This window comes from Podarcis raffonei, chromosome 15, assembly GCF_027172205.1.
Source record: "Podarcis raffonei isolate rPodRaf1 chromosome 15, rPodRaf1.pri, whole genome shotgun sequence".
In the NCBI taxonomy this organism is placed as follows: domain Eukaryota; kingdom Metazoa; phylum Chordata; class Lepidosauria; order Squamata; family Lacertidae; genus Podarcis; species Podarcis raffonei.
The window spans coordinates 41,592,412-41,607,788 of record NC_070616.1 but is presented as its reverse complement, the minus strand read 5'-3'; the positions used below and the strand labels follow the sequence as shown (position 1 = coordinate 41,607,788).

The following is a 15,377-nucleotide window of genomic DNA, read 5'->3' as shown; positions in this document are numbered from 1 at the left end:
AGAGGGTTGCACAGGGATAGCCAAGGTGGTGCCCGCTTGATATTCTTGCACCACAACTTCTGTCTTCCCTGACCATAGGTCATACTGGCTATGAGTTGTCACATTGCTTACTCCTGGGCTAGCTTCTTGCCTAACCCTGTGGCTCACTGAATGAGTGGCAGGTGTGAGGTTTTTAAACGGGGGGGGGGGGTCTTCCTGGTTCATATCTCACTTCTGTCACTGGCCGAGTGTCCTTAGGTTCAGTAACACCTTTTTAGTTGAATCATATGTTTCTAGTCTGGGCAAGATGCCTAAGCCCATATGAAGGGCAGTCAGCACCCATATTCACTGGCCCATGTTTTGAAGTCAGCTTCAGAGATCTTACTTGTGTGACCATTTCTAAGATCAGTTTTGGCTGACAGGTGCTAGAGATAGGGCCTTCTCAGTGGTGGCTCCTATCTTATGGAATTTCCTTCAGAGAGAAAGATGCATCTGGTGCCATCAGGTCAGGATTTTAAGGATGCTTTAAAAACTTTCCCTGGTTTTTAATGAATAGTTTTGTTGTATATGCTGCTGCAGGTGTTTTTTTTTATTTTCAGTTTTTGTTGGTGACTATTGAATTTAGTTGTTGTGTTTTGACTTTTTTATTGAAAACTGTCTGAATTCCATAGGTAGAACAAATTATGATTATTATGATTATTATGATTATTATTATTTGGTGCAAGAAAAATGTGATCTTAAATACCCAAACTTCATTTTTAATTCTGTTCTCTCTCACACACAAAATCAAGAGAGCTGATGTAATGCACATAAAACATCATGCAGTGTTAATACCTGAAGAGAGCTCTGAACTTGCCAAGAGACTGGTGTGTACCAGACACCAGTAGTAAAAGCTCCCAGGGGGAAAAATCCTGGCAATTTGTTTTTCATAAACTTGCATGCTACTAGCTGCCTTAAGGATTTTATATACAGTGACTCTCTGTTCTCATGGAACAATCAAATGGATGAAACTTCACTGCTTTGTGTTCTGCCCCAGTAATGACTTGCATCAAAACTATGTTTTGTTTGCTCACAGATAGTGACTTTTGGAATGTGGAATCTTCCTCTGTTTTACAAGTGAACTGATTTTTAGGGGTAGGCAAGCTACTGGCCTGCTAGTTCTGCTAATTTGTTTGTGTTTTACTGGGAACCTGAGGTTTGCTGGGTGCAAAATAATGGATTGGGGTGAGGGATGTACAGTGGTGCCTCGCAAGACGAAATTAATTCGTTCCGCGAATTTTTTCATCTAGTGAATTTTTCGTCTTGCGAATCACGGTTTCCCATAGGAATGCATTGAAAATCAATTAATGCGTTCCTATGGTCAAAAAAAGTCCAAACAAAGCCAAATTTGGTACAAGAGTTTATTAAGTGCTCTTTAAAGTCACACATACTGTAAAGAGCATTTCAAAAATTGAAGGAACAATAAATTAAGTTTCTAAACATGACAGAAAAACATTTAAAAATCAACAAAGTGTACAGTACATTTTCTAAGACTCTGGGGGACAACTCGAAGAAGGTTCCTCTTCCACTCTTTGCTTCTTGCTGAAGAACCTGTCCATGGTCTGCTGCTTCATCCGCCTTTTCAGCACCTCACTGAAAGGCGACATGACCCTCGTATCAAAAGTGTTCACAAGGTCATGTGCCACGTGCTTGTCAGGGTGGTGCCGCTGTGCAAAAGCCTGCATATCCTTCCACTTCAGGCAAATGTCCCTTAGTTCTTTGGAGGACATCCGTTCCTCAGTTGCTTCCTCCTCTTCCAGCGAGGCCTGCTCCTGCGCAGCCTCTGCCTGCAGTTCGACCAGCTCCTGGGTGGTCAGCTCGTGGTCGTGCTCCTCCACCAGCTCGCTGATGTCCTCCTCTGTGACCTCCAGGCCCATGGTCCTCCCCAAGGCAACAATGTCCTGCACCACTGTTGACTCTGGTGCATCAGAGTCACTTGGTGCCACACAGTCCGGCCACAGGCTGCGCCAAGCGCAATTCAAATTTCTCTGGCTGATCCCGTTCCAGGCCGTGGTGATCATCTTCAAGCAGGTGACGATGTTGAAGTGGTCCTTCCAGAATTCCCGCAGGGTGATGGTGGTGCAATCAGTCACCTCGAAGCATCGCCTGAAAAGCTCCCCCACCCCCTCCCCAACTGTTGCAAACCCCTCCCCAACTGTTCCCCCAGCCACCCAGCACACAAAAATTCAAATCCAGAATTTTTTTATAAAAACAGCAGAGTGGCCCAATGGTCACAGAAAATCATAAAAATGCAGAAAAAACCACACAAGCTTCCAGATTCTTGCAAACCCCTCCCCAACACCAAGTCCTTGAATTCCAAACACCCCAACCCAAAATCCAAAACCCCCCCAAAAAGTTTTAAAAGCTTTACTTACCAAATGGCTGCAAAAGAAGTTTTGGAAAAGCTTCAAAAATCACCAAAGTCTTTAAAAACCTCAAAAAAGGCTACTATGTACACTGCGTTCTATGAGTTGCTCCTCGAAGTCAAGTCGCAACTGTATTAATGGTGTTAAGAAAAGGGAAACAAACTTGCAAGACGTTTTCGTCTTGCGAAGCAAGCCCATAGGGAAATTCATCTTGCGAAGCAGCTCAAAAACAGAAAACCCTTTCGTCTAGCGAGTTTTCCATCTTGCGAGGCATTCGTCTTGCGGGGAACCACTGTACATGGATTGTTCACACATTACACTGGAAACAGGCACAGTTGCCTCTACAGATGCCCAAGCATTTGTGTGACTGTGGACTTTTTGATTTGTACAGCTCAGGTGTTGGGTACACAGACTGTGCACTCGCTGAACATTACAATTCCATAGTTGCACAGTGCAACTGTTTGTGTGCTCTTGTTGAGTGCAATGTGTGAACATCTCTAGAACGGGGGCGGGGGGGGGGGCAACGACGAATGTGGCCCTCCAGATATTGCTGGAATGCATCTTCCAGCGTCCACGACCATTGACCCCCGATATCTGGCGTGTCAAAGGTTCCATATCCCAGAGTTGGAAAAGGGTGTGTCTGAACACATGCTGAGCAAAAGAAGTTGCTGTAGTACCTGAGCCTTTCCCTTAAGCTTTCTCTCCTCTGAAATAGCCAATATCTTGGATCATATCTGATCTCTGCAGAGGGTATCTCTTTTGAATCCCGTCTCAGGGGAGGCTCATCCATTAGGGCAAATGGGGCGGCAGTGCCCCACCAATTTCAGTCTGCCCTCATCCAGCCTCCACCTGCCTGGTTTCTTCCATACAGCCAGTTCAGTGTTACAAAGCCACATCCACACCATACATTTAAAGCAGCATCCTGCCACTTTAAACAGCCATGGCTTCAGCCAAAGAATGCTGGGAATTGTAGTTTGCTAAGGATGCTGAGAGTTGTTGGGAGACCCCTTTGTCCCTTTCTCAGAACTACAGTTCCCAGAGTACTCTGGGACGAGGGATTGATTGTTAAATAGCTCTGGGAATTGTAGCTTTCTCGGGGGAATAGGGGTTTTCTAATGGTTCTCAGCACCTTTATCAAACTACACTTCCCGGGATTCTTTGTGAGAACCCATGGCTGTGTAAAATGGTATCATAGTGCTTTTAAATGGATCGTACAGATGGCGGGGGGGGGTCTGTTTTTTCAGTGGAGGCTGGTCTGTTAGGGCAAATGGGGCCTGACCATTTACAGATCCTTGGAGAGCAGGAAGACCAGCACCAGAAAGGTTATTGTTTTTTAACTCTAGGCTTTAAGCCTAGATTGTTGTTGTTGTGATCTTTTTGTCATTTTTCAATTTACTGACATGTTCTGTACTTTATATTTGAATCTCCAAAGCCCCATATTTTGATGTTTTGAATGTTTTCTGTAAGCTGCTTCAGGCACAGATCATTGTGGAAAAGCAGCGTTTAAGTAAACTCAATCAATCAATCAATCAATCAATCTCAGTCTGCCCTGAGCCACTCCCCACCTGCCCGCCTTCTTGCTTCCAACCAGCCCCATTTTACAAGTCTTTTCTTAACCCTTGCAGAACTTAGCAGGGAGGAGGATTGTGGCAAAGCCAGAATTTGTTGACTCAGCCCATAGTGGACTCTGGCTCTGCCTATTGTCACCCTCCTTACCTGCTGCCCAGCCCGTTCCAGGGAGCACCAGTCCCCACTAAGTCTCTTTTCAGGTTAACATCTTTTCCTTTCCTTTCCTTTCCTTTCTGCTGGATTTGCAGAAACTCGGCCTTGATTAAAACCACATGTCTTCCCTGTCAGGGTTTCCTACTAGGAAGTGCTACATTTGAAGAGATATCTAACTTCTTTTGTGTTTCAACATGTAGCTTTTGGGGGGCAATTCAAAGTGGACATGACAACCTCTGAGATTCACAGCTTTTCATTAACCAGAAAGGAGTTATGCATGCACTGCTGAAACGAGAGCAGGGTGGGCAATGAAATAATGGATGTGGTGTTATATGCAGATTAAAAAACCCAATAATTTTATTCCTGTAAAACTGGCCATTAGGACATTGTTCAGTTCAGGGGACTTTTTTATGAGCTGTTCCTGGTGCAGATGAGTAGCCACTGCTTTTCTCAGGCTTCACCAGCTGGTGCCCTCCAGAGGTTTTGAACTAGAACTCCCTTCAGCCCCAGCTAGTGTACTGATGGGGGCTTGTTGGGGGGGCATATGCCAATGCAGAGGCAAGGCATGGTTGTGGCCAGGGACAAAAATAGACAGAACAACGAATATGCCTCGTGCCTTTTTATACCGTAGCCTACATTCCAGCGATGCGAAAAACAAGAGGTTTCTCTGTGTTCACACACACACACACACGCCTCCATTCAGGTAAGCAAGAGGCCTTACCAGCCAGGCAACACCATGCAAGGAGGGTTTGAGGCACACCCAGGGCAGGATTTGGCCTGGGGTGGGGCCAAAACCTGCGCAAAGTCCCATGGGTCAAGTGGCGAGGGCTGGAGTCAGCCCCGGAGCTGAGCTTCCCCACCTCTGCAGCCAGCTGGCTTCTTACCATGTGACATGTGAACCAGGCCAGTATCTGTTTAGACTGTCATTCTCTATTGTTTTTACAGACATTTTTCTTGATAAAAGGGTCTCCTTGAAATGGGTTGGGAACCATCTGTACTTGTGCAGCTATCTTTTATTATATATTTTTGGATATTTTTTTTAAATGACTTTTATCGATCCCCACTGTTTGTGTTCCCGTGTGAATCTGCCCTGAGCATATCCAGAACCAAGGAAGGGAAAATAATAAATGATAGCAATTCTACACAATTCTGTTAACACTGGAGTTATTTTAGACACATGCATGACTCTATGATTCTATGAGGCATAAAAATGAATGGAAGGAAACAGGGTGTGTATTACTAGCTAAAAACACAGTTAGGCCGTTATTTTTCTTAATTTGGATTGAAGCTGGTTTCGGGGAAAGTGCATCAAAATGCAAAATGCAGTATTTAATAAGAAACAACAAGATAGATACAGGTTGTGGCTAATGCCCTGTATAAACCGCTTTAAGACCAATGTTGGGTCATAGAGTAAATGGGAGTGTGTTTAAAGGCTAGCATATGTAGAAACTTAAAATAACTGCATTTTGACCCAGGCCCCGTCCAGCGGACAGAATCCAAGCCGCTTGTTTGTTGCCATATTTGAAAGGAAACTTGAGTGTATTGTTTCCTATGTGGTAAACCACAGTCCATTTGTTTATATTGGCTCAACGCCAGGAAGTAATATACCTCAATATAAATGCACCTGGTTCTTGTAGATTGGTGCATAAATGTCCTCAGAAGCATGTGCTTTTATTCTTCTCCCATGGGGATATATCATCGTCAAAGCCTGGCTGATGAGGAGAGGCCAGTCAGAGTTATTTCTGTACAATCTGATTCCTGCTTTATGCATGCGGAGTGGGGGGGACACCCACACCAGGCGTGCAAAGCGCTTGGCTTCCCCCAAGAATGCTGGAAAAAACTGGCCTGACCGAGTTTGCTCACCGAGTTGGTGCCCAAGGAGGGGCTTGAACTTGGCGAGTGTTGCCTTGTCTCCAAGGGGCTCAGTGGTAGAGCATCTCCTTTGCATGCAGAAGGTCCCGGTTCAGTCTCTGGCATCTCCTTGTAGTGCTGGGACTGTTCCTTGGAGAGCAACTGCCAGTCAGTGTGCAGACAACACGGAACTAGATAGGAAGCTGCCTCTTGTAGAGTCAGAGCGTTGGCCTGTCTTCTCCAAGGACCTCACATGCATTGCTTACTCATAACTTTGATCCTGTCAACAAGCCTGTGAGACTAAGAGAGAGAGAGTGTGTGTAACTGGCCTTATGATTTTCATGGCTGGCTGAGGGAGTGTGTGTGTGTGTGTGTGTGTGTGTGTGCGCACACACACACACACCCCAACAACATGTCTAGGGTGGCTAGATTGAGAGATGGTTCTGGCCCAAAGTCTTAGCTTCATGATTGTGCCTGGTCTTTCAAGGCTTTAAAAATTACTCTGTTACCTCTTTAGGCTGATTTTTCTTTTTTCTTTTAAATCCCTCCTACAATAACAACTCTAAGAGCAAAAATGCTCACTTGAGCCTTTTTTAAAAAAGGCCAGTTTTATTTCACAGCAGAACGTTTTCCTTTTTCTCTCGGTAGCAGGTCTTGGAAACATCTGGGGAGTTCATTAGACTCCTGATGGATTACAAACAGCTGTGTGCCCTGGATTAAATGCTCTGGGTGGTGTTCAACTAAGTTTCTCTCAGAGTTCGACCTACTGAAATGAATGAGCCTAGCTTAGTCATGTCCATTAATTTCAAAGAGTCTACTCTTGAGTAAAACTTGGTTGAGTGCAACCCTCTGTCTCCTTGCTTTGTTCTTAGCTCAAATCAGGGCTGGCACCAGACTTCAGGGGGCTTTCTCCCTAGTATCCACCAGGTGGGATTATTCTTTATTTCTTATTTCTTTCTCTCCCTTGAGATGAGTCCAGGGCAATGTACCAACAAGTATGTGAAGAAAATACAATAAAACACTGCTCAAACATATACAGTGGAACCTCGGATTATGTACCGTCCGCCTTATGAATGCTTTGGGTAACGAGCTATGCTAACCCAGAAGTAGATGCTCCTGGTTGTGAACTTTGCCCCAGGATGCAAGCGGAAGTCGCGCGCCAGCGAAAGCGCGCCTCAGGTTAAGAATGGTTTTGGGTTAAGAACGGACCTCTGGAATGAATTAAGTTCGTAACCGGAGGTATCACTGTATACACTTACAAGCTTCTAGAATATCAGAACAAACAAAAATACCTACATTATATGAAGCATCATCTATTAGTTGCTTCCAATGCCTTGTGAATTCATCTCTCTGTTTGTTTATGCCTTCTCTGACCCACAAGACTGAATCCTGATATTTCTGAATTCCTGTTTCTCCCTGTCCCTGGTTTTATAATGCTGCTTTTCAGTTTTCAGAAGATTGTATCAAACTAAGTGTTACTCAGAATAAACCCATAAAGTTAATGGACGTAACTTAGCCACATCTGAGTAGAACTAGCTTTGGAGACGACCCATTATGCTTCTTATTGCACATTCATGATGATTTGTGCTCATGATGGCTATCAGGATAGTCATATGCAATCCCTCTTCCAATAAAAGTTTTTGGGAGTCGTGCCACTGCTTCATTCCCAGTCAGTGAATATCCTTCCAAAGTCCTGTATTTATTTAATACCACAAATATTCTGGTTTATGTTTATTTCATTCTTGTTGTGCTGTCGTTTCTCTGGACAGCAATCATGTGGTAGCATTGAGAGAAAAATCACAGGACAGACTAAAGCAGAATAACTGCACTATTATTGTTGCATAAGAAAGACCCCTGCAATAAGACACAAATCTGAAGGGACCCATTTGTTTTTATATCATTTTTCTATATTGCATAGGTTGTGTGTTGTTGTTGTTTTTACAGTAAGCAGTTAAGAAATCCTTTTAAATAAATATGGTCCAGGAACAGCCATAGCTAACTTTCAGTGTACGTTGAGGGGTGGCCCTCTAAAAATTTCCACAATACCCTGAAGCGCCACAGGGTGAGAATTTTTTAAATAGTGGCTTGTAGCACTTCCCCTGGCAACAGCCTTAGGATGTTGGATACAGACGCCAGCCCTGATCTCAATTATTTACTGTTTGGTTCTGTCCCCCCCCCCTTTTCTCAGCCATCTACAATTATGATGCCGTCCAAGATGTCGAGCTGTCCTTGCAGGTTGGTGATACAGTTCACATCCTGGAGATGTATGAAGGTAAGCAGGCGCTGGATTGCTGGGATAGGATGGGAGGGTTCCCGATTATATTCCTTCTCTGTTTACTCCAAATTTAAGAGTTAAATCTTTGGGAAAATGCCCTAAAAACTAGCAAAAAAGAAGCCCAAAGGCTGATGCATATACAAATGATTTGCTATGTTAGTTCCAAAAAATGTGCTTGGTAAGCTCCAAAGTAGATTGAAAAATATTAGATCAGCCATGTTTGTTCAGATATGGGAATATGGGAACATAGGAAACGGCCTTATACAGAGTCTGTTGGTGCCTCAGTTCAGTGTTGTCTACAATGACTGGTAGTGGTCCTGTAGGATTTCAGAAAAGGGTCTTTTGCAGCCCTAGTTGAGATGTCAGGGATGGAATTTAGGAAGCTGGCTTATGCTGAGACAGGCCATTGATCCATCATAAGAAGATAAGAAGAGCCTGCTGGATCAGGCCAATGGCCCATTTAGTCTGAGATCATGTTCTCACAGTGGTCAGCCAGATGCCCATTGGACATCTGAAAGCAGGACCTGATTGCAACAGTACTCTCTCCACATGCAGTTTCCAGCAGCTGATATTCAGAAACTGATACTGCCTCCAGCAGTGGAGTTGTAGCATGGTCACCATGGCTCGTGTGGTCAACACTGTATTGTATTGCCTGCATCAGTATTGTCTACAAACTGATTGGCAGCCGCTCTCCAGGGTTTCAGACCAAGGTCTCTCCAAACCCTGCTGGGGATTGTACCTGTGACGCCTTGCTCAGTGGAAAGGGTTTCGTTCTACATCCGTCATCACCATTAGCAGCAGTAAACTGAAACATCCTGACACAAAGCTCCTTTGGTAATGCTAGCAAGGAAAACCAGCTGCTTGCTTAGCACTTCAGCAAGACAATTGGTTTCTTTTCACTTTGCGTTGACCTTGACACTGGAGATAGGGAGACAGAGCCTTTGTGTCAAAAGAGATTATGTTGCTGATGGGTGTATTTAAGAGGAGTGTTTTTGTAGAAGATTTGAAATGCAGAAGGGCCCAAAGCATTAGATGACCTTGCAAGCGGGGAAGAGAGAGGGAGAGAGAACATAAATCGCTGTTTTTCTGGGAAATTGAATGTGTCTTTTCTTTTCCCTCCAAAAAAGATTTTAAAAATTAGTATTCTTAAACAGATTTATTTTTCCTTTCTATTCTAGGCTACAGATACGGTTTGACATTTGGTTATGGGTCACCACATGTAATGCCATATTAGCTATGTGGATATTATTTTAGTTCAATTTATGCACATCACACATGTACCCCAGAGACTTCTTCATTGAATTTTATTTCCATTCATTTCTAACTTCGCCTGACCCTACTGATGTGCAGTATTGACTGTACCCCTTATTAGGTTTTCTGTAGCAAAAGAGTTTTCCACAAATGCTTAAAAACTATTATTTAAAATAATAGCAATCACAAAAATAATTAGAAATAACAGCAGCAACAAAATAATTTATGTGAGCTGGTTCTGTTTGAACAAGCTAGTGATCCTATGGCATTGTTCAATTCAGTGAGGATTTCATTTATTTCAAGAGGCCCTGACTAATCTATTTGAGTTTCAATAATGTCTAGTAAATCCACGCTGATAGCTTTTTCTGATTCACCTCTGTGAATTGAACCATTAGCCTGTAATCTTGTAAACATCCTTCCCTGCGAGTAGGTCTCACTGAACTCAGCTGGGCCTGCTTCTGAGGCAGATATGTCTAGCATTGCAGCTGTCTTGTGCCATTTAGGGTTTCAGTCCTGTACACCAGCTTTTCCCATCTTGGAGCCCAGGTTGTTGGACTACAACTCCCATCATCCCTGGTTGTTTGTAGTCCAGCATCACTGGGAGAGCACCAGGTTGGAGAAGTCCACTGTATACAACTACTTGGAAGTAAGCCCTATTGACCCCAGTGATGCTAACTTTTGAGTAGGCAGGATTGCAACCTATTTTGTGTTGCTTAAGGCTGTGGCCCTATACATGATTCCCTGGGATGAGCTCCATTGAACATGGCAGGGCTTACTTGCAAGTAACAATATATTGATTTGTACCATGAGAGGATCCCAAAGAGTGGTCTACAGACCACCAGTAGTCCATGAGCTTTATTCGTCTGGTCCCTGGAAGAGGAAGGCATGGTGAGAGATGGTCACAAGTGGGGAAGAGAGCTAGTCAAGGCATTTGAAAGGAACTGAGAGTCAATACAGTGGTGCCCCGCAAGACGAATGCCTCGCAAGACGAAAAACTTGCTAGACGAAAGGGTTTTCCATTTTTTGAGTCGTTCCGCAAGACGAATTTCCCTATGGGCTTGCTTCGTAAGACGAAACATCTTGCGAGTTCTTGCGAGTTTGTTTCCTTTTTCTTAAAGCCGCTAAGCCGTTAATAGCCGTGCTTCGCAAGACGAAAAAACCGCAAGACGAAGAGACTCGCGGAACGGATTAATTTCGTCTTGCGAGGCACCACTGTACATGGGAATGAAGGAAGCATCAAGAAAGAGTAAAGGAAGCTAACGAGAGCCCATGCACAGCACATTACAATTCCTAAACAGGCAGAAAAATCATTACGTAGTCTGCCAAGACCCTCAGCCATTTTCAAGTGGTCTGGGGGGAGGGGAGTTTGACGACCACTATATATAAAGATCATTTATATTTGAACATTTGATTTCTGATGATAAAAGCACATTTTCTATCTTTCTTCTTCTTTGTCTCCTTCTTCTTGGCAGATTGGTACAGAGGATACACTCTTCGGAATAAATCCAAAAAGGTACTTCATCTTTCCCCATTCAGTTATGTGTTTATATTGAAATGCATCAGATCTGTTGTGAAAATGCTCTTAGTAAAAGTTTTGTCACCTTTCTCTCTAATATCTTCCAAACTTTGATGACAATGGTCAATAAATATTTCCTGAGTGGTGGGGGCTCTTCTGCTTTGTAGCCGTATAGCAAAAACATGAATATTTGATACTGGGTGGTGAAATGAGCATTGTGAGAATTAGGGTGCCCAATTTCAGTGTTATTTAAAAGCCCCCACTTGTTTCAAAAGTAGGCTTCAGATTCTGTGGGAGGCACTGGGTGGAATCTGGAAGGAGGCAGGACGCAGCGAAGCACAATTTGCAGTGGTTAGTGGGTGGAATGTCAGAGCCGCACGTAGCTCTTCAGCTGCCTTCAAGACTCAGAGAAGCAAAACAGATTATGCAGAATAAATTAAGTCTGTGATGGAACAATCTCACATTGTTGGATTAAGCAAAGCAAAACCTTGTTACTTCATGATGAACAAACTGCAGATATGTTGCTTGGAGTCCACCCCGACTTCCAAACCTTTGATTAGAAACAAAGGCTCTTTTCGGGTGGATGCAATGTAGTGGGATCACACAGTGGGCCGCGCCCGCATCTTACGGTTGTCTGGTTGGTCTCCTGAATAGATCGTATGCATTTAAGCTCTGCATGCATGTTTTTGGGATCCTGCAGAAAAACAGTTGGACAGGCATACAGAAAATTCTCTGGGCAGTTTGTCAGGGCATACCAATTGAAGTTATGTTGGTCTGGAGTGGGCCCTGCTTCCACGTTCCTGCTTTCCACTTATTCACGGTACCCAGTTTTCTTGACTAAAAAGAGTTAGATGTGGTTGCCATGCAGAACATCCATGTCATGCAGCCATGTCAACATTTTTTAAAGGAATCGCAACAATCAACAGCATTCCAAGATCTTGAATTCTGCTCCTTGAGGAAAGCTTTTGCATAATTGCATTTTCAGTTCGTGCCAGTGGGTATTTTGGTGGTAGATACAATTTCAGTAAATGGGTGGTTGTGTGTATGCCAGCAAAATGTAATTGAAGATATAATTCATTATAGGCTATGATACACTCTGTATGAGGAGATAAAGAAAAAATACCATCAGGCTTTCACAGACTTGCTGGCCTAGTTGGATAAATGTATAACCTGTAAGATAGCATTGTTTGCTTTTGCAGCTGAAAAATGTTAAAACCAAACCTGTGCAGCCAGTAGGGATGAAGAAGAATGTTGCTTGGTTCACATTGGAAGGGAATCAACTTAATTCCCAATGTAACTATGGAACATAGTTTTCTGTCTGATTTCACACTTCTCCGAATTTTGCAATAGAATTCTCGGCTCAACATCATACCAAAATGATGGAGGGAAGGACTTGCAGATTTTAAGATAAAATAGGTTGTATTCAACTAGCTTATGCTCAGAGTAGACTCACTGAAATTAATGGACCTACATTAACCATATGTATTAATTTCATTTGGTGTGTTCTGAGTATATTTAACATTGGCTACAACCCAATGTGCTTAGAAGTGCTTACCTTAAGACAAAATTTTCATATGTATTTAAAAATAGAAATGTTTATATGGATTTAAAAAAAAAAAAAGATACCTGAAGATTAATGAAGAAACAGGGCAGAACAGATTGGAAAGAAATTGATCTGTTCGTCCCTAGCAGTCAGTGGTTGGTACATGGTGATCATTTATGACAGGTACCTTTGCCCCTTCAGATGCTGTTTGACTCTACCTCCCATCAGTCCCAGCCAGCAAGTTCAATGGTTCAGAGATGATGGAACTTGCCCATGTCTTTTCTAGAGTACTAACCCCTCTCTTCTGCAACTTGCGAATGAACACATATTTCTTGCTTTCATAAACTTGCTCAGCTTAACTTTTTGGCTTCTTGACAATGGTTCTACTCAACAAATGAGTCAGAATAGAAATTTAATGTACCTAAGTTAGACCTGTCTATTAATTCCAGTAGGTCTGCTTTGAGTAGGACTAGCACTGGGTACAACCCAATGTACTGGGTCTTTGTTTTTCAGTTGCCAGATTGCAAAAGGAGCAGTCTTTTATTGTGGGACAGCTTTCTGCTTTAAAATTCCATTTTCTAAGATTTGCATCCAAACTGTGTATGGGCTGGAAAGGATCCCTTGAATTTCCATGAAAAGCAGGCCAGCATTTGACAAGATAGCTTCTCTATCTTGGAGTGTGTCCACTGTGTCAAAGTGGGATAATCAATGCCTTCAACTGCTTTGGAACTGTTTGCTTATTGACATTCTCTGCGAAATGCAGTGTCCCTGGGCCTCTTGTATGGAAATTATTGGCAAACATCAAACTTAAAACTAGTGAGTGGCTGTAGGATTAAGCTTTCTGTGCTTCTCAGATCTTCAGTTCACAAATCATTTATCGTCTGGGAAGGCTTCCTTCCTGTGGGATTTGTGCTTAATGCTGTTGGCGTCTGAGCTGTTAATGGATGGTAAGCAATTAGTTCCACAAAAATCAAATGCTTAAAAGGTCTTATAACTGACACCTGACAGTAAATTGCAGAGAGTATCAGGAAGTAGGAATGGTGGAAGAAATGAAAACTCTTCTTTTAAAGCAGGGAGGTGTAACCTGTGGCCTTAGGGCTGCCACTGGCCCTTGGCCAGTTTCATGTGGCCCTTGGGCTAATTTAATGCAGTAGCTAGGAATGGGGAAAAGAGTGAGAAAAGGAGTGAAATAAAAGGAAGAGAGAGTAGTACCACCCACCTTAGTCTTTACTCCCCACCATCACAACCATTGGTATGTGGCCCCTGACTGGTTTTCACAGAGGGAATGTAGCCCTCGAAAGAAAAAAGGTTGCCCATCCCTGCTTTAAAAGGTAACCTGTTGTTGAGAATTGCACTGAGTTTGTGCATATATTTAGCTATTTTTTTTTGGTATGCTGCTGCTTTTCTACCAAACAAGTGTCTAAGAAGAGGATTAGACAAATTCATTGACTTATAAAGTTGATCAGTATATACAGGCGACGACTGATATAGGTGTATCTGAATCACTTGCGATCATGCACACGGCGCTGAACCCGGAAGTAGCCCCAAAATATCATAAAGAGGTCATGAAAAGGGGGAGAACAGGACGGAGCAGGCCTATGTGTGCTCCACTGATGGATGTGTGGGTCCAGAATATAACCCCTGCGCAAAATGAGGACTGCTTGTGCTAGCCACGATGTCTGTGTCCTCAATCCACTGCTGAAGGTGGCATATCTCTGAAAACCAATTGGTGGTAATTGCAGCTGGAGAGAGCACTGCACCCAAAGGTCTCCAAGTGACACTGACACACTCACACACACACACACACACACACATTATACTGTCTAACATACGCTAAGGGTGGTCAAATTCTGTGCGGCTGCCATAAAACTTAGGCAACAGGCTGTACTACCAAAATGATTAAGGTTTTAAATGACAATTTTAGGTTATATTTTAGTGATCAAGATTTAATGTATATTTTTAACTGCTGTTATATCTGAATTGTCTCTGTTAAACCCAATTGCAATTCAATGTATTCCTGTTGTGCTTTATGATTTTTCTGATATTGTAAGTGAGCCGGAACTGGTCTGTGACCGTAATAATAAAATTCATTCATTCATTCACTGTCTAACATAACATTTATGGAAAAACAAAGAGCAATACTGGCTTCCAATAAGTATTCCAATAAATTGGCCACTGTGAGAACAGGATGCAGGACTAGGTGTATTTTTGGCCTGGTCCAGCAGGTGGTTCTTACGTCTGTAAGTGGCTCTCAGAGCAGCTTGCAGTGGCAATAAATAAGAACATAAGATCAGGCCAATGGCTCATCTGGTCCTGCAGCCTGTTTGCGTAGTGGTCTGCCAGATACTTATGGGAAACATTCAAGCAGGGTCTGAGCACAAAAGCCCTCTCCACTCCTGTAGTCTTCCAGCAACTTGGTATTTGGAAGCCTTCCTGCCTCCTGCTTGCAGAGCCATTGATAGCACTGTCCTCATGAGCTTGTCTAACCGTTTAACTCCGTCTAAGTTGGTGACCTGCCTGCTATGGGGGTGAGCTCCATTGTTAAACTATGCACTGTACATTTAAATAAGAATAATTAAAACACACAAACATACATATATAGAGAGAGCATCTAGAGACAAGGGCTGCAATCCTACGTGTGCTTACTCAGGAGTAAGGCTTATTGAACTTGGTGGGATTTCTCTGGCGGGAAAGTAAACGGTGTTTCCGTGCGCTGCTGTTTGCCAGAAGCGGCTTAGTCATGCTGGCCACATGACCCGGAAGCTGTACGCCGGCTCCCTCGGCCAATTAAGCGAGATTACTGCTGCAACCCCAGAGTCATTCACAACTGGACCT

At 43.2% G+C, this 15,377-nt stretch overlaps 1 protein-coding gene across 3 annotated transcripts in view; it reads left to right on the top strand.

The window, feature by feature from the left end:
• DOCK5 (dedicator of cytokinesis 5) overlaps nt 1-15,377 on the top strand; it is a 145,343-nt gene that overhangs the window by 30,584 nt on the left and 99,382 nt on the right. For all 3 annotated transcript variants that reach the window (XM_053366504.1, XM_053366506.1, XM_053366507.1), the window contains exons 2-3: nt 8,146-8,229; nt 10,956-10,996. In XM_053366504.1, coding sequence (XP_053222479.1) covers nt 8,146-8,229; nt 10,956-10,996 — 125 coding nt within the window. The remainder of the gene's footprint in view (nt 1-8,145; nt 8,230-10,955; nt 10,997-15,377) is intronic.